This window comes from Fukomys damarensis, unplaced genomic scaffold, assembly GCF_012274545.1.
Source record: "Fukomys damarensis isolate Sample0158 unplaced genomic scaffold, DMR_v1.0_HiC HiC_scaffold_33, whole genome shotgun sequence".
NCBI lineage: Eukaryota > Metazoa > Chordata > Mammalia > Rodentia > Bathyergidae > Fukomys > Fukomys damarensis.
Genome location: NW_022900945.1, coordinates 42,333,521 through 42,349,000, shown reverse-complemented (window position 1 = coordinate 42,349,000; position 15,480 = coordinate 42,333,521). Strand labels below are relative to the sequence as shown.

Here is a 15,480-nt window from a genome sequence, read left to right as displayed (position 1 = left end):
AAAAAAAAAAAAAAAAAAAAAAAAAAAAAAAAGTTAAAGCAGAAGCCAACAAAGAAACTGACCACAACTAAAAAGAAAAAAAGAAACAAGAAACAAGGATATGTTGTATAAGGTAAAACAAGATGCCAGTGATTTTTTAAAAAATACAAAAACAAATCTCTTATCTACAGCATTAGATTTCTACTGCCTGAAGTTTTAGATGGAGAAAAGAAAATTTTCTGTTTGTATGAAAGTATTTGAACTCTTAACTATTTTAAAATAATTTCCTATATCTACTTTATTTTAATATAAATTGTTAAAGGACAAAAAGAATTACCCCAGTGGACAACCCATAAGAAAAAACTCTGGTCAGAACAAATGTAAATTAGTACAAGCCAGAAATAAACACTGTTTTGATTGCTGTCGCAAAAGAAAAATAGAAAAGGGCAAACCAGTTCTGGGGGATAAACTCTCTCACACACTCTTCAGATGTGGAGGCTGGCTGTAAGTGTGGCAGGCCAAGCAAAACAAACTTTAACACTCACATTAAACCCCTGAATCATCATTGGACATACGCTAATGGTACTGATTAAGATGTAAAGAAAATAAAATATTCTTAAACGGGTATGAATAATTTTAACTTCTGAACAAGAGAAGAATAAATCTCTTTAGTTGAAGTGAAGATTTCAGGGGGCCTTCATTAGGCCTCTCACTAATTAAGATAGTTATTACAGGAGAAATATAAAAAACCCTATAGAAGTTGGGCCTGGTGGCCCATGCCTGTAATCAGAAGGATTGCAGCAAGTTCAGCCTGGCTATACAGTGAGTTCAAGACCAGCCTGAACTACATAGTGAGACCCTGTCTTTAAAAAAAAAAAAAAGAAAAGAAAAACAAACAACAAAGCCTCTAATAAAAGCAACTGGCTTCTGGCTTGGTGGCATGTCCCTGTAATCTGAGCACTCTGGCAGACAGGAGGACTGGCCCACCCTGGGCAATTCAATGACTTAGACAGATCCTGTCTCCAAAAATGGGGGTGGGGATGAAGGCTCTGAGTCCAATCCCCAGTACCTAAAAAGGGGGGTGGGGATTAAAAATTTTTGTTTTTTGTGTTGCTAAGGATTGAGCACAGGGCCCCAAACATGCCAGGGAGGCATACTACCACATCTCTAGACCCTGACTATTTTGCAAGTTTCATTTTTATTTTTTAGTGTTCAAAAAGCAAACAAATGCACAAACACATTTGGCCTGAAGTTTAATTCACTATTTAGTAAGGGATATGAAAAGGAATTAAATGACATTTTGTAAGAGCTCATAAGTATGTTAATAATTCTTTCCTAGATGTTTTTTTTGTGTGTGTGGTGTTGCGGATTGAATTCAGGGTCTTTGTACTGAGCTATATCTATAGCCCTTTTTATGTTTCATTCTGAGACAGGGTCTCCCTAACCCACTAAAGTGCTCAAGCTGGGCTCAAATTTGTCATCAGACTGCCTTGGTGTCCCAGTGTGCTGGGATGAGAGGCGTATGCCACTACACCAGGCTTCCCAGATTTTTAATGTGTCTTCTTCCTCTAAAATCAGAAAATAATCTATAGTATCTCCTTCTACAAGTCATAGGCATATTAAAAATATACTTGCAGTTAATTTGTAAGTATAAGTGTTTGTGAAACTTAACTGTAAATGTAAATATGTTATAATTTGGGTTGGCTATTTGGAGAACACAGAATATGTTGTAAGGATAAATTTATAGTAAAAAAACCTTGATTGATATCATTTTTCTTATGAAATTTTTGCTAAAAAGAAGCATTTTGCTTAAAAAGTCATGGATTTGGTGGTATCTGGAAACATGTTCTAGGTTTAGATTGCTACTAACAAATTTATTGGTAAATAGATCTGAATTTCAGGGAATTTATGGATAACTACAGCATGGCATTCATTATACATTTTACTACAAATTCTATGGGTGGGGTGGAATGCTAGGGGACTGAAATAAAGATTAGCTTAGAAATTCAATATGCTATTTTCCAATATTTTACTAACCTTGTGAGCTAGGCATGGCAATTAGTGTTAAATGACACAAACCATACAGTTGAGTGATAACTTGGAGTATTTGTAATTCAAATGTTGTATACAGAGAAAATAAATCGTGTCTATGTTTGAAATAAACCAAATTATCAAACATAGGACTAGCACACGAATTACTATATCGATCCTTGATTTTCTGTAACTAAAAAGAGAAAGCCCATTAAATAATTTTGAGTAAGTGAAACACAATGTAGCCAAAAGCTAGAACAGAACAAGTCTTCCAATAAAGTGGAACCGGAGTATAGGTTTCAGATTTAAGGAGAAGTTTATATTAGCACCTTTGGAAACAACAGAACAGAAAGGTGAGCACTCTCACTTCATTTAATAACAATTCTGGAGATAAATAAATCGTGAACTTTCCTCCTCTCTATCACAATCAAGTCTAAAAGAAATCTGCAAACTATCAAGAGTTACTAATATAGATCTTGTGGGACAGATGTTGGTCCTCAGTTTTTATTTGCTATTGTTAATATATCTATGCATTTTGGGATGATGCTTCTGTATTCTAACACAATTTTTAAAAAGTGCTAGAATAAAACAGGTGAAAGCTAATAGGTTTAAATGTTAAAAATAAAACTGATTTTGATACAAGTAGCATAATTCTAAAACTTTTTCTTGAACTTTGTAAAAAAGAAATTAGCATATCTGACCATTTTAACTTAATGACTAGGTTAAAGTAATAATTATCAGAAGCAAAAGAACATCTCTGATGTTGATAACTGGTAAAAGTGAAGAAAGATTATATACAGAAAACAGGACATATTTTGAAAGCTTTTTTTTTTTAACATGGTAAAATGTATTTAACTGGTAAAAGTGAAGAAAGATTATATACAGAAAACAGGACATATTTTGAAAGCTTTTTTTTTAACATGGTAAAATATATTTGTTTCCATTTTGTTATACAAATAAGGTGAAAGTAAATAAAATTGTATTCAGTTAATTTCATTCAAGAATATTGGTGAAGATGCTTGGTGAGCAAAATCAACAATAAAAATGAGCTACTGGCCGGGCGTGGCAGCACACAACTATAATTCCAGAACTTGGGAGGCTGAGGCAGGAGGATCACTGCAAGTTTGAGGCAAACCTTGGCTAACAGTGAGTTGAAGGTTAGCCTGAACTGCATAGTGAGACCGTCTCGAAAAATAAAAACAAAAAACAAAAAAAATTGAGCTATCAAAATTATAAATCAGTGCAATGAGTATAAAGCTACAGGACTTTGGAGAAAGTATAAGACAGGGCAGTGGTAAGGAGAGTCTAAACACATAATGAACTGTGCACATTGTTTTACTCTGGAAGTGAATCCCACAAATAATTATGCCAATGCATGATAAATTCAATAAAAAATAGCTTTAGTTTTGTCCCTAGGACATGTCTATAATACTTCTCAGTATCTTCACACTCCAAGGGTATTCTGAAAAAGATGCAGATTTCTCACTTTTGTCTTCAAAAGCCATCATTACTGCCACTGAATAACTAAATTTACACAGCTGTCATATACCTTCAGAAAGAACTTTGCTAACAAGGGATTTCTATTATATTAAACAAAAATTTTTTTCTGGTACCGGGGATGGAACTCAGGACCTTGTGCCTGTGAGGGAGGCGCAGTGCCACTGTCCTAAATCCCTGGCCCTATTTCTATGGTATTACTGAAGCAATATTAAAATGTTTACAATCCCTTTTAGGGAAGAAGGGGACTTAACATACAAAACCTAATGCAACTTTGGAAGAATGATCTGTCAAGTTTTCATATGGATAGTTTTCCAACATTTCCTGAATATTTTCCTTGGATTCAATTTATTCAAATAAATATTTATTATTCAATTTAGTTGGATAAATTAAATCTAAGCTGTGTTTTTTCTTATACATGTAATTTTCTACTAAAGTGTAAAAGATTCTGGATTATTTTACTAAGAATGTTTCCTAACATATATTTTGAACTTCTAAGGGTTTTAAGATCAAAATTATAATTCTTTTTTTTTTTTTTGGTACTGGGGACCAAACTTGAGACCTTGCACTTGTAAAGCAGACGGTGGAACTACTGAGCTAAAAATCCTCGGCCCTCAAAAATCGTAATTCTAAGATGAAAGGAAAACATTATATTACAGTTAGCATTTCATTGTGCATATATTTTTAAAAACTGAAAAAGTATTCAAAGGATGGCTATAGTGATATGGAAAGTTAAACATATTTTGTTTTTTGTTTTTTTTTTTGGTACGGGGGATAGAACTTAGGACCTTGCGTTTGCAAGGCAGGTGCGGTGCCACTGAACAAAATCCCTAAGCATATTTAGTTTTTAAAGCACAACTAAGGGAGTAAAAAATTAAACAAAACAGAAATGAAAATAGCTTCTATAAAATTTTTATAACACAAAGATCATTATTAATTTAAGCAGAAATATGCTCAAAGGAAATGTTTAAGTAATGAAAATAAGCAGAATCATTCCTACAAAAATATAGAGTTCTCTCAACTTATCTAAGAAACTCTGCTTGCTTTATTGCAATTTTAAAATAAGAACCCCCCCCCAACCTATCTAGTGGTGGAAAGGTATTTTTTTAAAAAAGTATTACAAAAAGTAAAAATAATATTAACCAAATCAGGTGAATGGAAGGAAGAACTGGCTTTAGGATCAAATTATAGAAATATTAATTCATAGGGTGGATTTTTATTGCCCTATTATGCATTAAAATTATTTGTTTTCTAATAATCTGTAAAATAATCTGTAAGATTTTTGATTTTAAAAATTACTCTGTGCATGACAAAGGGGCTGTCTTTACTGAGTTCACACCATTGTTCATCAGACAGCATGAATATTCTAACAGTTACCGTGAAGTTCCAGAACCAAGGCCCCAGGGTTCCTGTGAGAAGCTGGCATATTATAATTATGATCTGGGACTCTGTAACATCGAATCTATGCATAAGGAAACAAACATTTCAAAATAACTTTACTCAGAGCTGTTGCTAAAGAGCCCTACTAAATCAGGTAGTAAAAACAGCTTTAAAATGTAGCATTTTCCTTATAAAGACTTTAAATACTACTATACTGTCTTCATGCATATACAAATACTTATCCAACTCAAACTAGTAGAAAAGTTAAAAAAATTAAAATTGTAACACGCTGAAGAAATGGCTTGTAAACAGGCAGCTGGAAACAGTACTAAAAACAGAGTCAACTCTCATGTATTTAGGAGTGGTGAATACTACTTGTCAAATAATTATACTGCCTATGATACAGACCCCTTCAGTACTGGAACTATCTAGACTTCCCTGTACATAGAAGCCATAGTTCTAGCCCCTGACTGCTTTGCAAGTTTCATTTCATTCCTTTGGGTTTAAGAGAGATATCCAAGAAATCATAAATGCACTTGACTTGAATTCTAATTCATTATTTAATGAGGAATACAAGGGGATTTAAATGACTTTCTGTGAGAGCTGATAAGCATGTTAATCATCTTTTCCCAGAATTTTTAATGCTTTTTCCTCTGTAAACTCAGAAGATATTCTAATATATCTTTCTTTCCAGAAGCCCCAATGTACATAGTGAAAACCTACCAATCTCTGCACTGCCCCAAACCTCATCACACTCTGAACTGTGCTATTTCAAAATATTAGCAGATATATGATATGTGGAGTGAAAGAATCTAATCAATGTGACTTCTCTTTGGATACAGACAGAACAAAATTCAAATTGGCTATCTATTCTATGGCCTGATAATCTCGTCTGGAATCTTTTCATTTTTCTCTTCTCTAATTCTACACCAGTATTACAAGTCTCTACTACATTGGATTAGTTTATCTGTGGTTTACAAAAATAAAAATTCAGTTCAATCACTAACATTTTGGAATGCAGATGGTGACAAAAAAGGAGCAGTACAGCTTTCATGTAAACACTACATCAATCAAAATTAAGAAGTGAGGAATGCCAATCAGATGTCCACAATTTTACCTACTGGTCAGAGTGCCCCAACTGTCACCTAGGTTTTACAGTAATACAAAATTTTTAGAGTATTTTTATAACAACTGATAAAATTAAGTAGACAGAGTTGGGATTCAAATGAATGAATCAGTGCTGAGGGGAAAAAAAAACTGCACAGGGAAACTAGAAACTAAAAGGAGTATCTCTAGCATTTAATAATTCATGTGCTCAAAGTCTTACACACATAAAAATATGCAGATTCCATATAGGTTCCAATAGAACATTTCTTAATTTTTTTCCCCCAGTACTGGAGATTGAGGAGGGCCTTTGTACTGAGCTATGCCCCCACTCCTTTTTAAATTTTGAGACAGGGTCTAAGACGCTAAATTGCCCAGTGTGGGCTTGAACTTTCTATCTTCTTGCCTCAGTTTCCCATGTTGGGATTACAGACATATGCCACCATACCTAATTCTTCAACAGAAAATGAATTACACACTAACAAACAATAGTTCTCTATTATAGGAAGTCTTCAAATTATTATTTACAAGTTACTTGCATAAGATGAACTAGATATATCAGACTACCATTGGGATAGTCAATTAAGTGTTTCATTCAATTATAGAGGAGAAAAAGTAGGAAGTTATTTGCCCATATGGAAATGTTTGATGGCATGGTTGTAAGCTGATATAAATGCAAAAATCTTAGAAGCATGAACTGAAAAACATAATAAATGTAATGCAAAGATCAATAGTTTATTTACTGTAATTATAAATAAATACATGAGAAAAAATCATAATTGTAAAATTAACAGACTTTATAAGTAGAAAGAATGTTAGAGAACATCTAATCCAAAATTTATATTTTATAACATAGGAAATGAGGCTCATGAAAGCAATGAGGCTTGCTTAAACTGATAAACAGATCAGATAATTTGACAATAACACTTGAGTCAGGATATACTAGCCTAGCCAGGAGTTGTGGTGCATGCCTGTATTCCGAGCAAGCAGGAAGCCAAGGCAGGAAGATCACTGAATTTGAGGCCAGCTTGGACTAAATAGTGAGTTCAAGACCAGCCTGAACTATATAACAAAACCCTGTCTCAAAAAACAAAAAGCAAAACAAACACTACCACCATCATCCCCCAAAAAACAAATAGTTCAGTTCTAGTTCCATTTTTTTCTCTTATAAAGGTAACTTAAGAGAACTGTTTTCTGAAATAATAATTTACACAAAAGTTCCACCTTTACAGAGAAGAACAGTACATGCTTTATGTAAGTCTAGTTTTATTAAAGATTGTTTAGGATTTCTAAGCACTGAATTTAAAAAAATGACTATATGTACATTCTTCAAATTATAAATCTAATTTAGGAAGTGAGAATGGAAATGTCTACTGAATAAAATCCATAATCATTTTAAAGAAAGTTTAATATTTACAAATGAGCTTCAATTCATAATACTTAAATCTTCTTTTACCAACCCAATCCTTCCATTAAGTTCTCTAACCTCATTTGCCTTCCCAATCTTTCATATGCAGGTTAGTAAAAACCCTAGAAGGCTAAGTGAGGTCGGGAAAAATCTCACTGAATGTTCAGTCCTTATTTCTGTCAAGGCTCTATTTGCTCAGTGCAAAAGCATAGTAAGCACATTGTAAGCAAAGATGGAATAAGTACTAACATTCTCTGTGAGCAGCCAGCTTTTAGCTTTGACCAGAATAAAGTGCTTGAAGAGATAGGTCATGGTTTCAGGAAAGAGGTATCCAAAGAATATTGGCCTTCTCATAATGCTAGGCTGAGCAGAAATTAGTTATGAATAAATGAAAATCTTGTGCCAATTTTGTTAAAATACTATGAGCAAACTTAATAGCAATTAAAGATAGTAACAGTAAAAAGTCTAAGGAGCCAGGTGCAGTGTGTATAGCTATAATCACAGCACTTAGGCCAAGGCAGGAGGGTCACAGCTTTAGTCCCGCCTAGGTGAATTAGGGAGACTCTACCTCAAAATAAAAAAATTAATGAAAAGGGCTGGGGATGTGGAGTATACATGGGTTCCAGTCCTACTACTGGGGGAGGGGACTATAGAAAAACAAAGAACAAAAATGTATCTGGCAAACATTCTATTTTATAAAGTTATAAAAAGTATAACCACCTGGACCACATATTGAAAGAATTTTTCAGGATTCATCTTACTCATACATGTAAGAATTTTTAAAAAAACAATTCTAAGAAAAATATTTCTAAGTAAGATTCCCAATGTTCTTAAGGCTGCTTTCTCTTTAAGAGTTAAAAAAAAAAAAGATTTAAAATATTTTGTTACTCGAATTACTTTTGATTTGTTTTGTTCTTTCCTTCATAAGCAAAACAAAATTTTTACTTTCTCCTCCACGCATACAAACTTTAATATGTAATCCACTATATTTGTCTATGCCATATCCTCTTGGAAAAATATGTGAAACTTAATCATATTTTAAGACTTCTTTAGTACATATTTATGTATTCTATATTCCATTTCAAAACATGAATGCTATATATAGCCTGCTTTCAATTTAGAAAATACTGTGTTGCTTTAATACAAACTTCATCACAGGAAAATACTATGTGGGAAATTCCAAGACTGTGATTCCAAATCACTCCTAAAAACACTGTCTATTTGCTTTCCTCTTACTTCCACGGACCATTTTTCTCTCTTTCATTTAGCTTCCATACCACGTGGCTGATGGTAGTTTACTTGGAAGAGAATACGTTGACTAATTGGTAAGTAAGTTTTCAAAATAAAGGCCTGAAAAGTTAACTGCAAGATTCAATCCCTAGTACCAGAAAAGGTTAACTGTGACATAATATACAATGAAGCATAAAACTATGTGAAATCTAGATATAACCAATTCTGCCATTTCTGAAAACAGCAGCATTACTAAAAATTAAATTAGGACAAATCAAATGATTATATTTTGTAGTTACCTAAGGCAGAGAAAGACTATGAAAATATTAAATACAAAATGTGAACAACACAGAAAACTGTGCACATTTTCAAGTACTGTTTAATACTTTCTTATCATTGATCATTGTATAAACTTGATTAATGCAATGGCACATAATTTTCACTCACTCGTGTCTGTTTTAGTCTCTAATGACACCACACTAAGATGAGCCTTAAACATACTTTCTAAAACCATTCAGTTTGAAATTAATTCTAATAAGCGTCATTTAAATAGATATCATCCAACATATCAGTAATTACTCAGTTATTGCCACAGGACATCTTTCTATTTAAGAAAATTTAGGAAATAATTTTCTGAACTTGTAGTAAGTGATGGAATTATGTATTCTGGCTTTTCCAAGGTGTACAAAGCTATGTTTACCAAGTATTTAATTTTCTTTTTAATCCTATGATTCATCTCAGAGAATAGCTTATTTCTTGTCATTTTGCCATCAGAGATTTTTATTATGACATTTCATGAAGTACATAGTCTTTTCTCAAGTTTTTTTCTTATAATTCTACACCACGAAAAAAGAGTAACAAGTGGTCTAATAAGATCTGTAATACTTAATAGAAAAAATAATTGGTGAATGCATCTTTAACCATGTTCTAAGACTGGTTTTCTCATTAATCTTTATGGAAAACTAGTGATATATAGAAAGAAACTTTAATTAGGAGTTTAAAAGATGCTTATATTTCATTTTTAAGTTCTCATTCATATTGATGGCAGTAATAAACTATATGATGTGCTCATGTCTACCAAATTATTACAAGCTACAGATTTATAGATTCATAAATAAAATGTGAAAAAAAACTAAGCTATGATATTTAGAGAGTTGCCCTTTGATCTAAAAAACTGTCTTATCTTTCCAAAAATGCATTTTTATATATCAAAATACGATATGGATTCAAGGTAAATGGTGGTAAGGGAAAAGGTGAATTTGCCTGGAAAGACAAATGGAGATGAGTGAGAAGGGGCTATTACTTTTTATACTGCTTTAAAAATACTAATTTGGAAGTTGTTTATTTCCTTTTAAAAAGAGTAATAGAGGGAAATATGACAGATTATTAGTGAACAACTATAGTTTCTAAACTTTTTGTTTATTACACTAATTTAGTGATCTGATAAATTCTTGATATTCAAATACCTAGTAAGCAACATTCTCATATTGAAAGCAAAAAGAAAATTACCAATTAGCACTACTTACATTCCAAACCGCAATGTTCCAGAAACATATGTTTGCCAATGTGCACAATAGAACATAAATGTGCCAGCAAAACAACAAAAAAACATCCAATCAGGATTTGTTCCAAGTTGCACTGCAATACAAGTTCCAAGAACAACAAAAACTGCAGAAAAAAAATCAAAATGAAAACTTAACAATATGAATAACAAACATTAAATGAGCTGGACATGATTTTAGATGATACAAAAAGAAGATATTCTGTGACTATACAATATTCTGTTATTTACCAGTGATAACAAGAAAGTAGGATATAATCTTTTGCATTGACTTTTACCTAATAACTTCAATCGCTTTTTTCACTATACTATTTAGTGAAAACAAAGTTCTTGAAAGCAAAACTGAAATATTTTGCTATTTTTTGGGTAGTCTCTTAATTTACTGATAGTGGTGCTAATGATCAGTAAAATGTTACAAGGCAAAGCAGCAAAAGCTACAAAAACAGAAAAAGAGCCTAAATAATCCTACTTGCTTCAGAATGGTGACTGTCTTCTTTTATTCAGCAGATATCATTATGGTTGACATGTAGACGAAAACTTCCTACAGTGATTTGGAACTAAAATTAAAAATGACTGTCATTTCAAATAAAACAATATGATACCTGACAGCTGGTTAAATAGTCTTTCTGGTAGACATCTAACTAGTTTTATTCAATGGAACATTTGAGATTTTCCTAACTTGACTTTTAAAAGTTCTAAGAGCTTAGTTGTTGTTCTCTGTCTACCTAAGCAAGCTGGTATCAGGATACAGTGAAGCAATTATTCTAACATGTTCCTATAAGGTGCAATTACAGTAATGTTAATGAAAACCAAAAAGATTACTATAGTAAAAGACATATTGCACTTTATCTCCATCAAAATATTCCCCCTCCTTTTGATCACACTTATCCCATCATTTTTTCCACTTTCTGAAACAGTTCTGGAAGCCCTATTTCATCAGTATCTTTTCTTTGCTGCCTGATGCCCTGAATGGATTAAAAATATTTTAGCAATTTCTGTCTAATAAAAACTCATCTACTTCATTCACCATATCTGGCACTCTGTGACTATGGGTCCTTCCCCAAAGTAAAAATGACCAGGAAAAGAAAATGTTTAAAATAGATTCAGCACACTGAGGTATCCAAAAGCACAACTAAATAAAGATATTCACTAAAGGGTCTTCCAGAACTGCTTCAGAAAGTGGCAAGAATAATGGGATAAGTGTATTAAAAATGAGAGGAAGTAATTCGAAGGGGATAATTTACAATGTGTCTTTTACTAGAATTTCAAAATAAGGTTAAAGTTCATCACAGTATTTTTTGATCACATGGTGTACACCTTCAAATCTGGATTCAGAAAGTGAAACTATCAGCATTTTTTGTTTCCTTTTAAATATTTTACCAAATTATAAGAAGACTGAAGAACCATATTTAAAAAGGAAGGAGATAGTTGGAAATTCATTTAGTGTTGGAAGAGTAGCTCAATGATAGAGAGCTTACTCTAGCATGTACAAGACTTAGGGTTTGATCCCCAGCGTGGAGGAAAGAAAAAAAAAATCATTTAGAAAAATCTTTCTTTCTAAGCCCATACTAAAATATATTGAAGACTTGCAACATGGCACAAAAAAAGATATATCTCTACAATCTATAGCAATTCATGGAATCCCAGCATTTTAGTGTATTTTTTTCTAGTTTAAAAGAATTACATATATTTAAAGTGTGTAACATGCTGTTTGATATAGATTAATAGCAAAATGATTACTACACTTAAGCAAATTAAACTACTCACCATCTTTCAGTTACTTTCCTCCCCACTGTGTAGTAATGCTTGAAATCTACTCCTTTAGCAAATTTTTCCATATACAAAATTGTTAGCTATAATCCTGTTTACCTTAACTCTCCAGACCTCATCCTAGTCTTTCTGTTTTGTTTTTTGTCTTGTTTTTCCTGAGACAGGGTCTCACTATGTACAGTTCAGCTTGTCCTTGAAGTCACTATGTTACCCAGGCTGGCCTTGAAATTGCAGCAATCTTCCTGCCTCAGCCTCCTGAGTCCTGGGATTACACCCAGATTCATCTTAAGTCTTTTTATCCAAGCCTCCATCACATATTTATAATCCAAGTCTAAAATGTAATTTTAAATGTCTTAAATGTCTACATAAGATCCACTTAAATATAAAGAATATGTTACCAAACCAGTCTCCAACTACTGTATTCAGTTTTCAATTTTTTGATAATGACAATCATATTTTAAGACTTTAGGGGCCAAGGATTTAGTTCAGTGGTTCGGTGGCCTGCCTTACAAGTGCAAGGACCTGAGTTCAATCCCCGGCACCAAAAAAAAAAAAAAAAAACAATACTTAGGGTTAAAAATAAGTATAAGTGAATTTAATTTCTAAATTTTCCAATGTTAACAGTAATGAACTATTAGATTTATAGCCTTAAAAACACTAAAATTTCATATAACATCTGTTGTATAACTAGATAAACCTCATATAACCTAACACTGTTTATCACACTGTTTTTATTAGTTAATATCTATTAACATTAAAAAAGCAGCAATAAATACCTGTTGATAGCGAATCACAACCATGATCAAAAAGCTCTCCCAAAGGAGAACTACTATTGGTTCTTCTTGCCTGTTTTCCATCTATAGCATCCAAAGACTGGTAAATGAAAAGGCCACATGCACATGCAACATATGCCCAGAGAGGTGCCTGTGAAATAAAATAAGAAAGGCAAGTATATTTCAGACATAATACCACTGTGTATGGCTAATATAATTTTTATCTATAGACATTTTATCTTCATTCTCTACAGAAGTTCTGCTAGCTGGAAGCTGTAGAAGACACATGTGTCTTCTCTTCATAGAAATGTCACATAATGAAAAACTTACAGAAAGAATTAGGACTGTTACAAGAAATACCTTCTCTGCCTTTAGGAGTACTCAAGGAGATCTTGGCTAACTACAGTCAACTCTCCATATCCCTGGGATTTCACTCCATGGATTTAGGCAACTGAGGCGCTAAAATATTCAGCATGAAAAACTGCAGACTGAGTATGTACAAACTTTTACTCTTGTTATTATTCCTTAACAATACAGCATAATGACTATTTACAAAGCATTCATATTTTATAAGTAATCTGTATGATTAAAATGCTTGTTAACAAAAATATAAAGAATTTAAGGATTTAGATGAACTTATGATACTGTATATTATATTTTCGAGACAATTAGGCATGGAAGGAGTGGGGAAGAATAGGTTTATATTTGATCTCTTTTGACCAATGTAATAATAACAACCACATCATGATATGCTAAGTACCCTGAATGTATGATCTTAGTTAATACTCATTATGCCACAAAGTAAGATTTAGAATGATAAAGGAATGAAAAGGAAAATTTACATGCCTTAGTGAAGATCAGAGATAATAAGGAGCTATAGAAGATAGCTATGACTTGTTTCAATGCCTTCTGATTTCAGCCTAACAAGTATTTCTAGCATACAGCTATAAATGCATCCAGGCATACCCTTACTTTGTGGAACATTACTTTTTCTTGCACAGCAACAAACAGTAGCTTAGTTATACTCTACCTTGATTCTTCCCAGTAGCAATTTGGAAAATTTCCTTGTGATAAGAGTATTTGTACTCTGGAAGTTTCCCAAAGTTTTAACTAATTCTGGGATTACACTAATAATTCCAAATCACTTAGGAACAGCGGCCAAGTAAAATAATAAAACGGAACATGATACCTGGTGTAGAGTACTCAATAAATGACTGTTAGTGGCTGAGCTACTTTTGAACCTACTCTCATTCCCTATCCTATCCTCCCTTCCTAGATCTACCTCAGGACTACTGGAAGGCTTTCACTGGAATCAACCGACCTCCTTTCTCTCACATATCCATACCTATCAGGACATGTGAGACCTGGATCAAATTCCTGTGTAAGCAGTGTTCAGGGCTCAGGTAAACTCCATGTGAAATAACTATGATAAAGAATCCCCGGACATGTTTAAGCAATTGTATTGGTTTTTGTTTTTAAGAGTTCTGATTAAAGTAAAACAGGATACTTAAGGGAAAACTAGAAATACATTCATAAAATCTGTTCAAATTATATTTGTATAGTAAAAAAGGAATTAAAGGTATTCAAGGTGGTGGAAATAACTACTTGGAAGGTAAAAATCATATTTTTTTTTTGGTACTGAGGATTGAACTCAGGACCCGGCACTTGTGAAGCAGGCGGTGGCACCACTAAGCTAAATCCCTGGTCACTGTGAATTTTAATAGTCATTAATTTTATGTAGAAACAAATACATGTACATATATGTAGAAACAGAAACTGAAGAAAATAGAAATAGAATGGTGCTAATTTCAGCTCCAAGGATAAGTCATCTGAAAAGACTGTTTTAAAAAATTACTTCAAGCTTAAAACAAGATAAAGAATGTTGTAGTCATTATGATCTCATATAGTGCACAGTCACGACATGTTCAGTTAGAGATCACCTTCTATCTTTCTGGATAACCAGAGATTGATTATTCTAATTAACATAGGCAACATAAGTATTTCTAATTCTCTTCCATCTACCCACTTTAGTTTAATCATCTGACAAGGAAATCTTAAACCCAAAGAAATAAACATTAACTTACCCATTCTGATCAAAAGTCATTAGTTTTGGTTTCAAGTAATGGGTGTGCAGAATAATAGAGGATAAAAACAGAAAACAGGTATGAATTTGAGAAGGTCTAGGTAGAACCTTTGTAAGCGATACTATGCTCCCTTTCAGTGGTAGTCAGAATAGGACACAGAACAGAAAATATATCACACTGACTTTTTTCTTGCCCTTTTGGAGTAACAGTGATATACAAGAAGCCTTTCAGTCATATGTGTTTATGGATGAAATGAGATATTCAACAATTCTCACTGGAATGAAGAAGAAAATACTTTTGATAAGACTGGTTTATAGTTACAGCACCTGAACATACCACAGGTGTTTCTGTCTGATCATTTTAAACTTTGCTAAGACTATATTCAGTCATTTTAAAAAAGGGGGGGGTAAAATTCTTTTGTAAAGGGTTGACACTTCACATGTTAATTCCTGCTAGTATTAATTTACTACTAGGATCATGATATATACCCTTTGCATAAAGTTGGTTGTACTTACGACTTTATTACAGTGTGAATGCATTTAAAAGCAGCTGATAGCTGTCAGATTGTCTTACCTTTAATTAAAATGACACAAAAACCCCAACTGTATTGTTTCTGGTAGAAAAAAATACTGTTATCTTTTTTTTTTTTTTTTTTTGATCCTG

General features: G+C 32.7%; 1 protein-coding gene across 2 annotated transcripts in view; it reads right to left on the bottom strand.

Moving 5' to 3' along the window:
- Cept1 (choline/ethanolamine phosphotransferase 1) overlaps positions 1-15,480 on the bottom strand; it is a 36,736-nt gene that overhangs the window by 13,249 nt on the left and 8,007 nt on the right. The window contains exons 3-5 of one of the 2 annotated variants that reach the window (XM_010606040.3): positions 12,737-12,884; positions 10,156-10,297; positions 4,885-4,969 (exon numbers count right to left, since the gene is read on the bottom strand). In XM_010606040.3, the coding sequence (XP_010604342.1) occupies positions 4,885-4,969; positions 10,156-10,297; positions 12,737-12,884 (375 nt within the window). The remainder of the gene's footprint in view (positions 1-4,884; positions 4,970-10,155; positions 10,298-12,736; positions 12,885-15,480) is intronic. The other variant, XM_010606041.3, reaches the window with a different exon arrangement.